At 44.5% G+C, this 18,942-nt stretch overlaps 1 protein-coding gene across 4 annotated transcripts in view; it reads right to left on the minus strand.

Annotated features, from left to right (window-relative positions):
- Positions 1 to 18,942, minus strand: part of pld1b (phospholipase D1b) — a 55,854-nt gene that overhangs the window by 26,777 nt on the left and 10,135 nt on the right. For 3 of the 4 annotated variants that reach the window (XM_080794252.1, XM_080794249.1, XM_080794251.1), the window contains exons 2-10: positions 10,691 to 10,864; positions 9,624 to 9,787; positions 7,259 to 7,401; positions 5,368 to 5,479; positions 5,021 to 5,086; positions 3,760 to 3,818; positions 1,619 to 1,711; positions 1,300 to 1,452; positions 515 to 664 (exon numbers count right to left, since the gene is read on the minus strand). In XM_080794252.1, coding sequence (XP_080650378.1) covers positions 515 to 664; positions 1,300 to 1,452; positions 1,619 to 1,711; positions 3,760 to 3,818; positions 5,021 to 5,086; positions 5,368 to 5,479; positions 7,259 to 7,401; positions 9,624 to 9,787; positions 10,691 to 10,832 — 1,082 coding nt within the window. In that variant the 5' untranslated portion in view covers positions 10,833 to 10,864. Of the gene's footprint in view, positions 1 to 514; positions 665 to 1,299; positions 1,453 to 1,618; positions 1,712 to 3,759; positions 3,819 to 5,020; positions 5,087 to 5,367; positions 5,480 to 7,258; positions 7,402 to 9,623; positions 9,788 to 10,690; positions 10,865 to 18,761; positions 18,907 to 18,942 lie in introns of those variants that run through there. The other variant, XM_080794250.1, reaches the window with a different exon arrangement.

Raw genomic sequence — 18,942 nt, forward strand, 5'->3', positions numbered from 1 at the left:
ACAATGATCAAACGATCAATTTGCGTTCCACTTTGGATCATTGGGAACCAACACTGTACCCGTGTACACTTTACGTTTCTATTTACTGCCATCAATCTCTACAGTACTCAAGGACACAAGCCAACACCTGTAGAGACATGTTAGGATAGGATTTACAGCCATATAGGAGGGGCATTGTACTGTACATACAGTAAACCTGAGAGTAAACCTATAACGTCCTACTGTAAATGCGCTTATACACTTTTCAACAGTCAGTTTGCACCCTTCAGGCACAGACAGGCACACAGACAGAGGCACACAGACAGATACATAGATCTCCATATACAGTACGGGCACAAAGGGGGACACAGACAGATAGTTAAAAAACGGGTGCTATGACAAGTTGACAACTGGGTATTATTAGGTTCCACAAGTCGCATCGTTCTCAAGTAGGCCTGGTGGCCGACAGGGCACGTACAGGTCTAGTTTTAGTAAATTGTCATTCATTCATAATTATCATTATGGTCAATATTACCACTTGGCTGGGATGTTCTCCTCCTGCCTGGCGAACGAGCCAAAGCGATGGTCTTTAAGGAAGTGAGAGCCGTGTTTCTGCACGAAGCCTTCGATGGCCTGACCCCACCAACGGGCATGTCTGTAGCTGCTGCACTTCAACACCAGAGACCTACGCGCACACGCGCGCACACACACACACACACACACACACACACACACACACACACACACACACACACACACACACACAAGCACGCATGGACACATTGTTAATTATGGATCGAGCATTTCGAAGAAAGAGGAGATTCTTTGCTTTCTAATGATGTATCTCGTTTCTGTAAGCCACTTCAAAGTACTTGGTACCATACAGAACCGGCTTCTTAACTTCATAAAAAGCTTTCTAAATAGGTCGATAGGTCGGGGAAAAAAAGGCTTCTAAATCCTAAACATCTTTCTGAAAGAACCATGTTTCTATGTCAGTGGTGCTCAACCTTTTTTCATGTCAAGGACCCCGGCACAGAAGCAAATATTATAGTTAAAAATGTTCGCTCTGAAATATACATTCAATGATTTGCGAACACATTTTCACGATTTTTCAAAAATAGCAAGATCTACAAGCTCATAGCGCGCCACAGAGTGGTGCGCTATGAGCTTGTAGATCTTGCTTTTCAATAGCTAAAGTATAACATAATGCTTAAAACACCAAAAGGGGACTGTACTCTACAACACCGGGGCGCCCTCCTTCCATCCCACACTAACTAAACGTCAGAAGCAGCAGAAGAGCTGAGGGTTGTGGTCTCTGACCTGGACAAGGTGTCTATACGGACGCCATGTTTGGTCTCGGTGTCTTTGGAATCCATTTTGATGCTGAACTCTTTGTCCACCAGCATGACGAAGGCGATGGCCCCCGAGTCTGGCTTCATGTAGAGGATGAACGAGTCCTTAATTACCAGCCAACTGCACGCACGCACGCACAGACACAGACACACACACGCACACACACACACACACACACACACACACACACACACACACACACACACACACACACACAGGGATGAGTTTACATAGAGGGTAATAATGCTTTTTCTAATTTTACCACACATTCTTCATTACGTCTCACCGTTTAGACCAGCGGTAACACATCTTACTGTGACCACAGCAGTTCAGCCCTGGAATCCTGTGGCCCCCGGATCGCTTCAGAACCATACCTTCCCTGAGAGAGAGAGAGAGAGAGAGAGAGACAGAGAGACACAGAGAGAGAGAGAGAGAGAGAGAGAGAGAGAGAGAGAGAGAGAGAGAGAGAGAGATTTTGTCAGTAATATTTCCTAGTTTATTTTATTCTCAACAAGGTGTGAATGTGTTCCAATGTAACTGTGACAGACAGTAGGAAAGCTGAGAGGGAGACAGTGTAGGAGAGACAGACAGTAGGAAAGCCGAGAGGGAGACAAGAGTAGGAATTCCTGTAATTCCCGTTTTCAGTTTCAGCAAGAATAAGTAACCTAATCATTTTCCCCCCGTCTTTGATGCGATGAGGAAATATTAGTTGTTTTTTGGCAGTCAAACGGGTCACGTTCCTTTTGAACAATGGGGTGAGAGTGGTGAGGGGAAAGGAGAACAAGGAAAGACGAGCAGGTAGTTTATAATTAACCATCACCACATGGAGGAGTGTTATTGGTTCACAGCCAAACATGCCTTAAGTTAACCCATTTAGACCCGAGGACGATTCTTTGAATATAAATCTTCTGAATCATGACAGTTTTCTGAAAAACCTATGTTCCTATATGTCAGTGGTGCTCAACCTTTTTTCATGTCAAGGACCCCCAGAATTATCTGTATTTGGCTGCGGACCCCCCATCTGTAAATATGTTGTTACAGGGACCCCCCCGACCCCCCCCCCCCCCACCCAGAAGCAAAGATATAATGTTAACACTTCCAGGGTCATTTTCACATAATATATACTCAGAATCAACTTATTGTCACATCAAAGGTTTACACAGGTGTAAATAAGTGGTTGAAGTTTGAAATGTTTTTTTTTCATTAAAAGTCTAAAATAAATCAAAATAAAAGATACAGGGGGTGTGGACTAGGGAGAGCAAAGAGAAGAATCCATAAGCCCATTCTACTTCAAACTCGTTTAGAGTAGACTCATTGAAAACACACGTCGCTGCTCCCTCCGATGACCGATTGTTCGTCTATAATGAATCGGGAGAACTTTGTTTTTCATTTAGTTAATTCATGCATGGACTTAACAGCACTCCTTGATGTAACATTATATTACAAGAACATAATGAAATAAGTTCCCCATTCATTATAGGCACAATATAACTCACCAGAACCAGGGGCATGTGTTTCCAAGTTGAATGGGGGGGGCCTCAAATTAATATATATATCATAAGATTGAAACAAGCGCCATGAAAACAGAATGCACACAAAAGCCTGCAAAGACGTGAGAATGAACCCAGAAAAGTTCAATTCTCCTTTCAAATCTTGACTTCTACTGGGTTACCAATGCATTTATTTCTCTACCTTCTCCCTGGCAATGGCAATGGCATGTGGCACGGTGATTGGTTTCATTATTGTAAGGCCCAAACCACACCTATGCATAATGTAATGGGTGGTTTAGGGATTTAGACAGGTGACCATAATAAGACACTTTAGTGCTAAATCCACAAACAGTGGCTCGGGACGAAAATAAAGCCCGAAATGCTTTCATTATTGACCTGACTAAGATCCAGCATGGATTGAAACGTTGTCTATTAAACTAAGCTTTAAACAATAAGTCATTAAGCTTCCCTTCTGTCTGTCTCAATATAGGAAGAAAAAAAATAGAGAATGGAAAACAAGACACGTCTCCAATGTCCAATCTTTAGCCATCGATAGCAAAGTTACAAGTAGGGCGGTTTGTGAACGTGGTGTCTGTATCTGTTCTCTGCTGCAGCGAACCACAGCAGCTATACTGATACCAACTGCACCCTTATACTAACAGTAGTTTCATGCCAAAAATAGCAGAATGAGATAATAGATCTATTTTAGGCATGCAACAACACCGGTGCAACCAACCAAGTATAAATTAGAGGCCAAATATTTGTTCGTGCTGTGCGCACTGCCTGTGATTGATCTACTTTTTTAAGGCGACAGACATACATACTGTACATGTCATACATACATGCAAACCCTGTTCTAGAAGGCTCAAACATTCAGCCACACCCGAACAATTATGAATACAGTATGTATAGATATTTTCCAGTGTGATGTTCTTACAAGCCTTTTGGTCCGAGGTCATGAATGAAGGACAGTTGACTGACGTCAATGAACTCCATCTGAAAAGAGAGGGGAAAAGATTTGGAGACAATTTTAGAATCGTTGTCGTCGTCGCCACCACCACCATCGAGAATCGCGCGCACGCACACACGCGCCACACAATCGATTGATTGATCATTAAAAGAAGCATGCTCTGAAAATGCATCCGAGTGGCTGCGGCATAACAGTTTCCACGCCACAGGCGACATCGGACGACCTATAAATGTGATTAAATATCACCATGGACGACATCGGACGACCCCTTCGTTTGTAATGTTTAAAAAAAGAATTACCGGCTCTGGCGTCCATCGTCACTATAAGCAACGCTTCGCTTCCATGTTTGTGTTGTCATCAAACATTTTCCATCTACGAGGGTGCCGGGCTGGACACGATCCAAACAACACTCAAGATTGAGGTGATCATACACAACATTTGTGGAGATCAATTAAAAAAAATTGGCGGCCATGCTGGTCCGTTTCAGCTGTGTTGTGGGCCACAAGCTTAACCCATTCTGAACGGGAACCCATCTTGGTGTCAGCATCATGTTATGCTTTAGCTATTGAAAAATAGCAGATCTACAAGCTCGTAGCGCGCCACCGAGTGGCGCGCTACGAGCTTGTAGGTCTGCTATTTTTGAAAAATCGAAGAACGACTGACATTTTTAGAATCTGATCTCAGGTCAGAATGGGTTATAATCAGACCAGTGTGTGTCCAGTGGAAACCTCGTATGAATCTGATCTCAGGTCAGAATGGGTTAAATGCTTCCGTGTTCCCGCAAGTAGGTGAATACCGGCGGCGGCGCCTCAAATAAGGTCCGGAATGGCGGCAAGTGGGCCGCATGGCTGAGGGAAGTAGGGGTGCTGGAGCACCCTCTCTCCCCAGGCACATGCAGCCCCCTCTCGGACAGTAATTTTAATTTCTGTTACTAGGCCTAATAAATATGCTGTATCACAGTATCGTCGCCTTATCCTGGTGTATTGCCCGTGTCAGTTTTCTCATGCTTGTGGAGAGGGAAAGTAAAAGCCACTTTTTCCACGTGTAAATGCGCGAAAATGCTGAACGTTCAGCACCTCTATACTGTAAATATCTTCCCGCGCGGCCATGGTGGGCGGCCGCGAACGCTTTTGAGATTTTCAACTTGGCCCTGATCCAGAAAGGTTTTGGAACCACTACTTTAGAAGCATACTGAACGTGTAGTTTTGTGTGTGTGTGTTGTGCTTACCGTGCCGTGGTAGTTCCTGTACATGGAGATCTTCAGCAGCTTGTTCAGGTAGTCCTCCAGTTGTTTCTGTAAACACACATTCAGTAAGAAGAAGCACACGTTAGCTCAAAATGGTTCTAACTAACTGGTTACCTTGTTGCAGGCACAGAACTCAAGCATATAGTTAGTGGGTTTGAATCCAGCTCATGGACTGTGTTGTATGAACCACTCTATAGCTGCCTCCCGACTGTATCTGATGTACTGCTCAAACAAAAAAAGCAGAAATCATGTGAAATATAATCCTCAAAAAAAGCGTTTGGCCTATTGACAGGCCCATGATTGACATGCGAGACGGGCGAATGGCGTACCCTCCTGCTGGAGACCTGGTCCTCCCTCTCCAGCTCGTCCCCTCCGCCTCTGGGAAGGGTGGGCATCTGGCGAACCTCGCTCCTCCGCATGCTCTGACGCCTCACCGTGTGACTGGAGAGAGAGAGAGAGAGAGAGAGAGAGAGAGACCACAACCACAAAGAAATAGGAAACAGAAGAATAATGTTAGGTGCATTCCTGTTAATCTTCCCTGTTTTAACCGCTTAAACCCTATATACTGCACTTCCTCCTATATACTTCCTTGACTTGGCCACCCCTCCTTTTCCCCCTCTACAACAAATCTCTTGGGGAGAAAATAGGTGATTTATGAGCTCTCTGTAAATTAAATATTTTTGCTGAATGTTTGCTCCAGAATGGGGATGCTAGGTTTTTTGTGTTTAAGTCACGGTACTTGTGTGGTAAATCAACTGTATGAACTTTCATGACATGACAGATCGCGTTATTATTTCAACTGCGCTGTGAATTCCCACACGAGTTCACTGTGAAGAGTGCTTGTCAAATGTCACGTATGGCTGTGGTTTTTGCATGTGAAAGAGTCATGCCACCGGTGACCAGCACATGAGCACACTGAGGGAGCATTTATTTCCCATCGTAGGTCCTTATTGCGAAGTCATGATGTAACATCCAGGAATCGAACCTGGGTGGATAAGCCAACATCTTAACCAGACTTTTAAGGCCATCATCAGGCTGAGGGTCTGAGCTACTCTGCTATACACTCACCCCATTTGACCTCGGGGGAAACCCGATGCGGGACGTCACAGGGAAACCCGACTCGGGTCACGACACCATCGTAACACCCAGGAATCGAACTCGAGTCTCCCCCGTGGATAGCCAACATCTTAACCATTAAGCCAAAGGCAATTGCCTATACGGCTCGGGGGAGATATTAGAATTTTGAGGCCATCAGACTGAGGCTCTCAGCCACTCTGCTACAATGACAGCTGTCACATTTGATTAGATTAGATTAGATTCAATTTATTGTCGCTGCACATAGTATACAAATACTTTGACAATGAAATGAACAGTGGCGTCCAAACCAGAGTGCAATACAATACAGTAATGCACTGTTCTTCAACCAGCACATGACAGTTAGTACATTTAACAGAGAAATGTGGACAATGCGAAAGATCCCGCACACTGTACCAACACAACGAAAACAATCATGCTAAATATATAATAGGATATATCTTATGATGACAGTACTTCAGAATAACTATGCATTTTGTCTTGTAATGTTATTCCAAACACGACGCGTTGCCATTTGGGACCTCGGTACTTTGAAAAGGTGGCCGTGCTGATATTATGGGAATAAGGACAGATAAGTATAGAGAAAATGGCCGCGTGTTGTTAGTGCAGTTACAACGACGCTCTCCCCCACCAGCCTCCCGTAAACACCTTAGGAGTACCCTGCTGGACAACGTTAAGCCCAGAATACGGGGCTTTTTTGGGGAGTGGGGTTACCCAATTTAGCCGTTATGCCAATGGCTTCCTCCCCACACACATTTGTGTGTCGTCACTGCTGTTGTGACAACTTGTATCCTACACGGACTCACCTCAACACGTGCCACTCCCTGCAGCTGCTCACAGGTGCCGCCCCACCGGCCCGTAGGGGGAGCCACGTTCGGTTACAAATATCACTCTCCAGTACGTCCGACTTCGTTTCCCTGAACCCGGGCCAATTGTGTTCGTATATACAGTATTTAGACGCTTGACAAAGCCGGAATGCACCACGGTGGATTTCTTTTGAACCCATAACCTCCGCGGTGGCGGTGGCAGGTGCTTTACCACTGCGTCCCCGGTCGCACTGACGATGTGTGTGTGTGTGTGTGTGTGTGTGTGTGTGTGTGTGTGTGTGTGTGTGTGTGTGTGTACCTTCGTGTGGGCAGTGGTATCCTCATGAAGGTCTTGTAGGTCCGCAGTTCTCTGTGGAGGTCCAGGAAATGCTTCTCCTTCCTCTTCACCAACCAGGTGAACTCTCCGTGTCTCATCTCTATTTTAAACACTGCCGGCAACGACTGGACACGACAAGGTGGAATACAGTAGGAACAATAAGGTATTAAGTATAATATTAAATGTGTATTGTTAATGACTAAGTTAATTATATTAACCTAGAATAATACTAATGGCTCATGGGGGTAGAGCGCATGCGTAGGAATCGGAAGGTTCCCGCGGGTTGATTCACAACAAAAATAAATGTGGTGTAAATATCTCCATGATCAAATAACATGCACTTCTGTGTCAGTCTTGACACAGAAGCAGCCAACGTTTTTGTCTGTTTTACAATGAAGTCATCAACACAAGTCGCACAACAGCAACACCTCCCTACCAGTACACAAATATGATGATTGATTCAATTATTTAACGGTACGGGGACGACACCCCGTTCCACCCTGGCCTGTTCCACCCTGGCATTGCCAGACTGATCACACAGGATCCTTCACTCACACGTTTGTGTGTGAGTGATCCCACGTGATCAGTCTGGCAATGGCAGGGTACTCCTCCTGTCCCTCTTGATAGGTCCTGACTTGACTTATTCCCTGGAGCTTTTGTGCTTTTCTCACAGACTTATAATGAATTGCATTTTTATAGCGCTTTTCCAAGTGCTCAAAGCTGCTTTACAATGGTTCATTCATTCATACATTGGGAGGTGAAGCGGCGAACAGTCAACGCCAGCGTCCTCACTTCCCACATTCACACACACCAATGGTGGCAAGTTTACACCGACCGACTCATTGGAGGCAATGTAGGGTTCAGTGTCTTGCCCAAGGACACTTCGACATGTGGACAGGAGGAGCCGGGATTCGAACCGCCGACCCAGGGATCATTGGACGACCTGCTCTACCCCCTGAGCCACAGCCGCCCTTATAGGCCCAGGCTACACGTATATGGATCTTTTGCAAAACGCACATTTCTTTGTGCGTTTTGGGCCCTTCGGCCACACGCAAACAGCGTTTTCAGCCACTCAAACGGAGGTTTTTGGAAACGGATAAATAAGTGAAGATTTTCGAAAATATCAGTGGATCTGTGTAGTCATGTGAAACGGAGCTTTGGAGAAACGATGTCACCGCTTATTAGCGCATATCATTTTTACCATAATTAGGTGAGAAATGCAGCTTGTGCCTGCATGGAAACTACACGGATATCTCAGATTGTTTCATGTTTATATATCACCGTTAACAACTTTAAAACACATGTTGCATCAACTGCAGCGAGCAGAGGCTCTGCTCTGCTGCATCCAATAATAAATATATCTAGTCCAGTGCGGACTGGTGATTTCATTTGTATTGGTGCCGAGTGCAAAGTTGAACAATAGGTTAATTGCGGACCGCTACAGATAAACTGTGGATATTAACCTATACCAATAAAGGACCCAGGCAAAATACCATTGCGCAGTACATGTCTATATGCGTGGTGTGTGCATATAGCCTCATGTGAAACTATATTCTCGTGCTGTATTTTGCTCTCATGGTCATGGAGGACGAGAGAGAGAGGGTGCAGAGAGAGAGAGAGAGGTGTGAATGCAATCGCATATAGCGTGGTTGGTTGGTGAGAAGAAAGTATACAGTGAGAGTGGGTCGCCGTGCGCATATATGGCACATGATCTCTCTCCTGTTTGGGTAATAAAGGGCGCACCCTTGACTGCATTCCGTTGTCACTGCGCCTGCATGCCGACAATGTGTAGCGCGTGAACTTTTATTAGCCTACATTATGACGTGACATTTGTTATACACCTGAAAAATATAGCCACACTAAAGGTTAACAACTGGTTGTGGACGCGACCCTTCTATAGGTCTGTCTGTCTATTATGTTCTGTGCAGGACTTGCCAAGTCGCCAGAGAAATGGTAAAGTGTCTATAATTTTTTTTTTTATTATATGGAGAGAAGAGTCGGGATTTGGAGATTTACGCACATATTGCGTGTGACTCCGAGTCCTGACAGACAAAGAAAGAAACATGTTCCACTTCCACTCACAATTTAGGTGGCTTTTAAAATGCGGTACATTAAAAAATATGCGTGCAGTGATTTTTTTATCCTGTGTTCAATGCGTTTCTGTGTTTGTGTGTGGACTCGGAATATCTCTGTCGTATTGGGCTTGGATCTTTTCTAAAAAGGAGGACGACGAAAATATCCGTTTTGCAAAAGATTCATGCCTGGGGCCTTAGAGCCAACTTCAGAGCAATTTCTCTATATTATTGCAATAACTGAACATGAATTGTGTGCATGTGTGTGTGTGTACCTTGTTGACACTCCTCTGTGCGGTGACGTTGAAGCGATCCTGGGCCGAGGTGAACCTCTCCACCTCCAGGATCTTGGCGGTGATGGGAGACGACAGGAACACCTTGGCCTCGGACTCTTTGAAGTCCACAGTGTGATAGACTGCTGTGAAAGGCAGACGCTCCTCTGGAACACACACACACACACACACACACACACACACACACACACAGACACTTTACTTAATGTTCAGGCCTAATCTTAACACTTAGACTGCCGCCATTTATTGATAAATTAGGTCCTAATTCACGCCAGCATTTTTTTAATTTGAGCTCTTATTTTGAAAAGCCACATTTTGCCTCAACCGGAAGTGAGCTCATCTCTGCCAGCTTTATGTTGCCATGACAACCTTTGTTTACATAATCACATCATGCCGGGTACACTATTGCCCTCCACAACGTCGGCTCGTGCCGTCAAAGAAACGCTGTTTTGACCAAAAATGCCATCTGGGACAAGGAATAGGAGATACAGGCGATTGAAAGAAACGGATAGAATGGATTCTTATGGCGACGACGAACTAAGATGAACGACCCAGTGCTGTGCTAACAACACAGCTAGCTAACCGGCTAACGTAAGTAGCATTATGGCTCGATCGATCAAATGCACTATAAAAGCGCGATTGACGGCGATCTTAGGCAATGGCGGCAAGCGTTTTATTAATGAATTGACATTAATCTAAGGCAATGGCGCGGAGGGTGTTAACCTCGGAAATGAATCCCTGAATCTAACCATAAAAGTAACCGAAGCCCTCATGCCTAAAAAAGCCTGATCCGAAAGCTTGATTGATGAGTTGAGACATGCTGCAAAAAAGAGCTGATCAAGCTCACAATGCCTATAACGGAGTCTTGCAGTCAAACACAGTTTGAACATGTACTACAAACTGTACCTCTAACTAAAAGTATTATCACACATTCTAGAGAATAAAGCAGAAGTTTTGTGGCCAATATACTGTAGGAACTAATCTGCTCACACACACACACACACACACACACACGCACACACACACACACACAGAGAGCGGTGGCCCACCTGGTAGGTTGGTGGTGGAGGTATTGTACTCTCCATCTCCCAGGTCGAGCTCGCTGGAGTCCAGTTTGTCCATGATCTCGGTCATGTCCGATGCAACCAGGTGCAGGGTGCTGGAAGATGCAGGCTCCGGAGATCGCAGCATGGCTACAGCTCAGCCTGGAGCGCTGGGCTCGCCTGGACAGACGAGAGGTGACAGACAGGGAACAGAGGTCAGACTCAGTGATGTAAACAGGTTTTCACTGTAATGAGTCCCAGGATGCAGGGATTGTCTTTTAGATGAGCCCCAGGGACATTTTATGAGTCCCACGTCAATGACGGACGGTATAGGAGTCATATTTGCAGCATTTAACTCCCAATTCATTTCATATGGTTATAATGTCGTTATATTCATGTAGAAAACAGAAGAAGAGATGATAATTATAACTAAAGCTAGCAAAATAAACTAGAATAAAAAACAGTAGTACAGTAGTGCATCCCGTGGATGCAGAGGTTTTATTAACCCATTCTGACCTGAGATCAGATTCATACGAGGTTTCCACTGGACACACACTGGTCTGATTAACCCATTCTGACCTGAGATCAGATTTTAAAAAATGTCAGTCGTTCTTCGATTTTTCAAAAAATAGCAGACCTACAAGCTCGTAGCGCGCCACTCGGTGGCGCGCTATGAGCTTGTAGATCTGCTATTTTTCAATAGCTAAAGCATAACATGATGCTAACACCAAAATGTGTTCCCGTTCAGAATGGGTTAATCTAGGACTCATATACTGTACGACAAGAGGTTAATTCATTGCATAGGGGCCTAAATGGAAACAAGACCCGCAAGGCATCTCAAGCCTGAGGTATAGGCTACAATCTGGGAACAGTTCGAGCCCCAAAGATGTGACCGATGCTGTACATCGAAACGTAAATGCGCCAACATCACCTTACATGTGCAAAGATTCTAAAATAGAATGATGTCATGTCAAGCACATTCACCATTGCTGCAGTACAACTACACTGTCCAGTGTGTGTGTGTGTTCACTTGCTGCCCGCTCTGGGGAGCCCTGTACAGACTAGGGATGTGCAGTTAATTTCACCGATATTTAAACAATGTTTTTCCTAAATGACTACATGACAATAATAAGTACAAGAACACTCAGAAAACGGCACCATTGCTGCCTTAAAGAAATAACTCCAGAAGTAAGGTATCTCCAGGAAACTGAAGTAGAGCTACTCCAAAACTTCATACAAAAGGAAGGAATCGAATCAGAATCGATAAAAACCTAATTATGTCCTTTGAGTATTTTAAGGAACAAGCTTTAACTGCTTCCCATTCTGATGTCATGCAATAAGTTAAAACTCCTCTTAAATTTGACAATTATTGATGCAAAACGAGTTTACAGGGTTTTTTGCTTAAAATAATTAACATATTTTTAGAACCAAAATGGGGAATGGATAAGCAGAATCAGAAAATGAAAACGTAATCTCTTTTTTTTTTTAACGATACACAACTCTAGCCTGTACTGAGAAATCAACTAGGAAATGATGTTTTATATATCTCAGGATCCACATAGAAAACCTGCAGTGACATCACAGTTATACCTATGACATCAGCCGTCTATGACGCTTTTGTGACGTATGACTCCAAATGTGGACCGGCGCAAAGGTTTCAGCCCCATCACTGCTCTGCTCACTTTCTCCGTCACCCTTTTTAATCTCTCTCGCTCTGTCTCTCTCTCTCTCCAACCCTCATGTCACATCAGACTAATCCAATCTAAACAGCCAGGATTAGCTGACAGGGCAGAGAGCATGCAGGAAACTCGGGCGTTTTCATCCACATTCCCCTCACTTTCTCTGTGTGTGTGTGTGTGTGTGTGTGTGTGTGTGTGTGTGTGTGTGTGTGTGTGTCCGTCCGTTCATAATGCTCATGTGGATGGATGATACACTTTCGAAGCTATGTGAGCCAAATCCTGGCATCAGCTGACCCAGAGACAGAGTGAAACCTCACTGTGGGAGTGAACGGGAAAGAACGCAAAGTAAGAGAGAGAGAATACTCGGTCGTTGTGTGTGTGTGTGTGTGTGTGTGTGCGTGTGCGTGTGCGTGTGTGTGTGTGTGTGCGTGTCTGTGTGTGTGTCTGTATGCCCCATGTCCCCCTGTAAAATATAGAAGTAACAAAGTAACCTTGACTCCTATTGTTTGTAAAAAAAATAAAAAAAAAGGCCAGTCACCAAGGCAACAGGCTTTACCTTAAGGGCCTCTGTGTGTTTATCATGTCGCTGTGTGTGATGTCACAGTGACATATCAAGCAGGTCTGGCTGCCCCATCCAGAAAGTTTCCTTCTGACGAAGGGAGATAGAGAGAGAGAGAGAGAGAGAGAGAGAGAGAGAGAGAGAGAGAGAGAGAGAGAGAGAGAGAGAGAGGCCTCCACCCTCTCTTAATAACTACCTAACTGATAACTGTACATCAAGTGCTCTTATCTCCGTCTCCAGACAACCTACATAATGTGTTGCCAGATTTTGCAAGAGAAACAAGCCACCCGGTCCATGGAAACAAGGCCAAAATATAAGCGGCGGGCTAGGGCAGGTCAAGTCAAACTTGACTGTCTAATGTTTCTTTTTGGGATTTACAGTATATCTTTGCCACGTCGGACCCCCATCTGAAAATACTGTGTCAGTGACAATATTTATGATGTAAAATGTTTACAGAACATTCCAGATTTTAAAAGATTTTCAAATAGCCGATGTATAGAGAGGGTAAAGTGATTAAACTGAAGCAAGCCCAAATAAGCAACTACAACAAGCCACTATATTTACACACGACGGACGACCTTACAGGAAAACCAACTCTGAGCCAAAGTGACTCAGAATAAGCAGACTTCTCATGACTCATGGTCAATCCTGTTCCTATCGGTACTTCCTGGCCCTGCAGACGAATACTGTTGGGCAGCTGGGCTGTTTCAATGACCGGACGGGGTTCTTACAAAGAACAGGGTTTTTTGACTGGTTGCAAAACACAGTGCACCATCCTTTCATTCTCCTCTGTCCCATGTCATACATTATTATGTACTTTTTATGATTTATATTATCAAGATATACAAAACAAAAATGTTACCCTTTTCCCCCAAAACACCAAACATACAGTACATACCAAACACAAGAAGACACAGTAAACAAAACACAAACGGCAAACTCTGTCACAAAGCACAAACAGCAAGTCCCTCTTTCCTTCATTAAGAGGTTTAGGTCAGGGCTGCCAACACTCTTGGAGTCATGCATTTCAACACTCCTGGATCCCGCAGGAGTCATGTTTTTTTTCCAAGTTTTCAACCATATCTCCTGCACTCACCAGAACACAGGAACACACATCTACCACGTCAAAGGTTTCTAAAACAATCACACACAGAATAGATGTTCACTTAAATAATTCAGTCATCTTCAGTCATCAAATCAATTTCTGTAGGCCTACTCTTTTGTGTTTTAATGGCTGAAACTGTACTCATCATTTACCAAATGGTATTAATTAAAGCAAGCCTGATAAAAGTATCGTACTCCCAAAATTAACCAGAACACACGAAATTACATCTACTCTGTTAAAATGTTTTTTGGGGTTATAGGACCCCCCTGCTTGGAGAGTACCCCCCACCCCCCCAAAAAAATCTCCTGGATTCTCACAGTCCAATGTTGGCAGGCCTGGCTTTAGGTTGTCTGTTTTCTTTCAATACAGGTCACACATAGGTCATGAAGTCGAATGGGAAATGGCAAAACAGAGCCACAGGAAGAAGTCACTAATCCCACCAATCACAGTCTTGACCACTATACTGTCAGCATGCACTGAACACTCTGGAACATGGATTTTGTGGACTGTTGCCTTTGGCTACACAGATGAGCTCAGCTCCACGGGAAGTGAAATCATGAGTCTGCTACCACTTCTTGTAACCAACAACTCCTTCTACGAATACTTGATTGATTGATTGAAGTATTTATTAACAGTTTGGAGTTTCAAGCACATTTCAAGCACAACTCAATACAAAAACTGAACTGAATGTCACATAACCGAAAGGCCACACAAGTTTGAAGTCCCAATGTCTCCCAGAGACATATGACTTGGGCTGAGAGATATGACTTTAAAAAGAGATGTTTCTTGGTTGGTTCCCCCGTGATCCGTTTCTCTCCTGCTGCCAGTGAAATTGTGCTCCAATTTCTGCACCGAGCTCCTGCACTCTACATAGCCCGTCTCTCAGTCTTTGCCAAGCTCGTTCAGTTGGCCAACGTGGTTCTAATGTTACGCCCAAGTTCTCCGTCAGTTCATGTGTTGATGACTCTGCAAGTCTGCATGCCTCAGGTTCATTTCCTTTTTTGTTTTTGTCTCTTTTGTCTGCCACGCTCAGCACCTTGCCAGCCTGCCTTGCTCATTGTCTTGCCAGCCTGCATGCATTGCCTGTCTGCCTTGTTCAGTGTCTTGCCAGCCTGCATGCATTGCCTGTCTGCCTTGTTCAGTGTCTTGCCAGCCTGCCTTGGCCCTCTGTTTCGCCAGCCAGCTTGACAGCCGACGGCTCAGTTCTCACTCTCTCTGGCTGCTCCACTTCACCGTTATTCTAGCTCTAGCCAGTCTGCTCGCCCTCTAAACGTAAATAGTCTGCACATAAAACATAATATCTGCATTTGTACATTTGATGTGCCATGTGCCACCATGTGCGTCTAACTTTTTTGGAACCGAAAGTTAACTAAATTTCACATGCACCGTTTGGGAAATGTTTTACTGTACACAGCCTGTCACAAAGCGAAGAGCTGCTCACCCCCCCTGAAGTGCAGTTATACTGTCTCAGACATAACCAAACACGCTCACAGTGCATTATCCCACTTACACCGTGGCTAAAATGGCATATTAGTCTCTATAGCATTGCCAAAAGTATTAAACGTTACAGTACATTAGAAATGGCTTCCATGTTTCTTATATTAATACATTTAGTAGCTACAGGTGTGCATTGATATTACTATGAGGCTAGTCGTCTACTAGACAGGGTCAGGTCAGTCTGTGTTTCTGGAGCTAATCTTGTTAACTGCTGGACTCATTGCCAGTAGGCCTAGGCAGCTCGTTGTCTATAATGAACAGATATGTCTGTCTGTCTGTCTGATTGATTTGATTGTATGCTTTGTCCTGATATGGGATTCCTAGTACTACATGTCCATATATTTGTCACCCATTCTCCATCAGTTAAGTGTTTAATGTCAAGTTCACTACCTTACACTTGACAAATAAAATATCGCTCATTTCCGATGAGACAAAAGGCCTTATGTCGAGCGGTGATGCTCCAAGACTGGATTCAAGAACCAATTCCTTTGTTTGCCTTCAGGCAAAACAATACCAAGACCTCATAACTCTGCTAAAGCTCCCCTCCCTGTTGCCAAGATCTCCATCTCTCTCTTTTTTAACCACTTTCTATGGTCCGTCTCTCTCCGCCTACCTCCTACCATTACAATCTCTCTCACTCTGCCTCTCTCCCTGTCTGTCTGTCTTTCTCTCTCCCTATATGAATCTCTCTCGCTTATATGAATCATATTACTTGTTGCCAATAGCTGCCACCTCATTGACCTGTACTGTATAGCAAACATGCTCGGGAGAACACACACACACACACACACACACACACACACACACACACAAGTTCTGGGGGAGTTAGGTACTTGGCTAATCGCTGCTGTATATAGGGCAGAAACCATGTATCTGCATATTTCAACTTCCCTGCTTTATAGAAAGATCTAACATTTTCTAAAATGACTAAGATGCTGTCCCAGATCGAAAGGTAAAAAGATGTAGAAGTAGGTTAAACAGATCTAAATGGGTATAAAAGCAAATGATTGATTTGAAATAATACAAAAGCAACGGTTTGGACATTTTCACCCAACAGCGACATTATGCAAACTTGAAAACAGTCAATATTAAAAGGTCAGAGGTCTCCTTGTCGATAATAGATATTAGTTACAGGTGTTTTTCCCCGCATAGTTTCCCCTGCGCGTGTGTGTGTATGTGTGTGTGTGTACTTGGCATGACGAGTGTAAACGTGGCTGACTGTGGGTGTCTGGGTTATCGAGTAACGCGAGTCTGCCAGTGACTGTGCGTGCGTGCGTGCATTCATTCATTCGAGGTGTAGAGGAGTGTTCCTCTGAGATATTCACCCACACTGGCAGCCTTTTAACAATGGTGCTGCTGGTGGAACCGGAGCAGCATGCAGGGAGGGACAGGGAGGAGATACATACGCGCACAGAAGAGAGAGGTAAGCTCTGACCGGTGAGCAGCTGGAAAGGATAAAACGCACAGCTGGATGTGGGAGAGCAAAGAATGCTGGGAGACAATTATTGGCGCTCATATTATTTCTCGTGTTCCTATATAGTCTAAAACACTAAGCTACAGTATCTGGTCCTAAGCTACAGTATCTGGTCCTAAGCAGCTACAATATCCTGTCCTAAGCTACAGTATCTGGTCCTAAACTACAGTATCGCCTAAACCCTAAATCATTCAGATTGGGTTTATTAGCCATGTCTTACTATTTTGAAAAACGTTTTTAAATAGTTTAAACTAGCCGATCTACATTGACACGTTGTGAGCTTGTGGATCGGCTATTTGAACCATTTTAAAAAGTTTGATGATGTTTAAGCCCTTAAACCCTCTAGTCTGAGTGAAACGGAACTTTTACAGTTTTACAGTTACAACTACAAATAGTTGAGCTACAAGCTTGTAGATCTGCTATTTTCAGCCAGTGTTCCCCCCAGAATAGTGATGTTGGGATTAAGTGGTTAAGTATTTTACAGTGCCGGTCACCAGAAATAAAACGTTTTCTACCCCCAAAAAACTAGACAACGCTGAAGTATACACCTGCTATTAGAAAGATGGAGAGACAAAAACATGATTAAGACACTGCAGAATGATAGCAGATAGCATAGATGGAGAGACAGTTAGTTGTTCTACGAACTGTACGAAGAAAGACAGATTGAGAGACAGAGGTAGAAACAGAGCACGGGCAGTAAACTGGCCTTCAATAATATAACAATCACGTGAAGAATGCCCATTCCGCTTATCTAATTGGCAACCCACCAGGTCAAATAATTCCTCGTATCAGAATCATCTTCATTGTCACATCACAGTTTTACAAGTAAGAAAGTTGGTGAACTAATGAAACCACAATCTCGCAAGGACCAGGAAAATGGTCCTCACAATCTGCTATACTGGGGACATTTGGGGCGCGCGCACACGCACACGCAGGCGCACACACACTTTATTGGCATGAGAAACCATGCGTTTACATTGCCAAAGTAACACACACTCTCCGTGGCCCGAGCCCCAGCTAGCAGCGTCCCACAGCGGCATAACGTCCCCCAAAATGCAACCTGTCCTCGACTCCTCGGACAGCCCCCTGCAGTGTGCCCTGTCGGCCTGTCGTCTCCCTGGAGGTCTGGTGTCACATTGTGCCAGCAACTAGGCAGTAGGCACTCACCCTAATTGGGTACAACGAGGAGCAGTCACACCCCCCCTCCCCCCCCATCCCCCAGCACACACACACACACACCCCATGGACCACCTGCCAGCCAGGTGGCAAGGTACAAACACACACACACATGTTTCGTAAGGAACCGTCTCCATCACCATATCTCTACCTGTCTTCAAGTCATGAGTAACCCAACTCCATCAGTTGAACTAGGCCACTTATGTAACTGTAGTCTCTATTTGCCTACTACTGTATAGTCTCTATTGCCTGGTGGTACAGTATATTGAACATCCAACACACAGTGGAAACTACTAGCAAAATAAAACACTAGAAAATACACACAGCAGCCGCAGGAGCACCTTTTTCCCTGCAACACACGCGTGATTCACATTTCAAGGTGCAGCGCACACACACAACAATCCCTCAGTTATGAGTCACGACATATAAAAACACCACACACAATCCATCCATCACCCACACAAGATACAGAAAGAAAACCTTGCATGCGCACATGCATGCACAATTTTGCATGCAGATTCCTCACGTGCAACACACACACACACACACACACACAGTAACACTTTCTGAGCACAGCTTCCACTGACCTGAACCCACAGGGGGTGTCCGGAGCCCCATCCTGTCTTGTCACCTCTTCTTCTTCTCCTCTCACAACACTGTCACTTACAATGACACTCAGAACTGCTCTCCCTCCTCTGCAACTCTCTCTCTCCCTCTCTCTGTCTCTGTCTCTGTCTCTCTCTCTCTCTCTCTCTCTCTCTCTCCCCT

This window comes from Protomyctophum bolini (assembly GCF_963924005.1).
Source record: "Protomyctophum bolini genome assembly, chromosome: 21".
Classification (NCBI taxonomy): Eukaryota; Metazoa; Chordata; class Actinopteri; order Myctophiformes; family Myctophidae; genus Protomyctophum; species Protomyctophum bolini.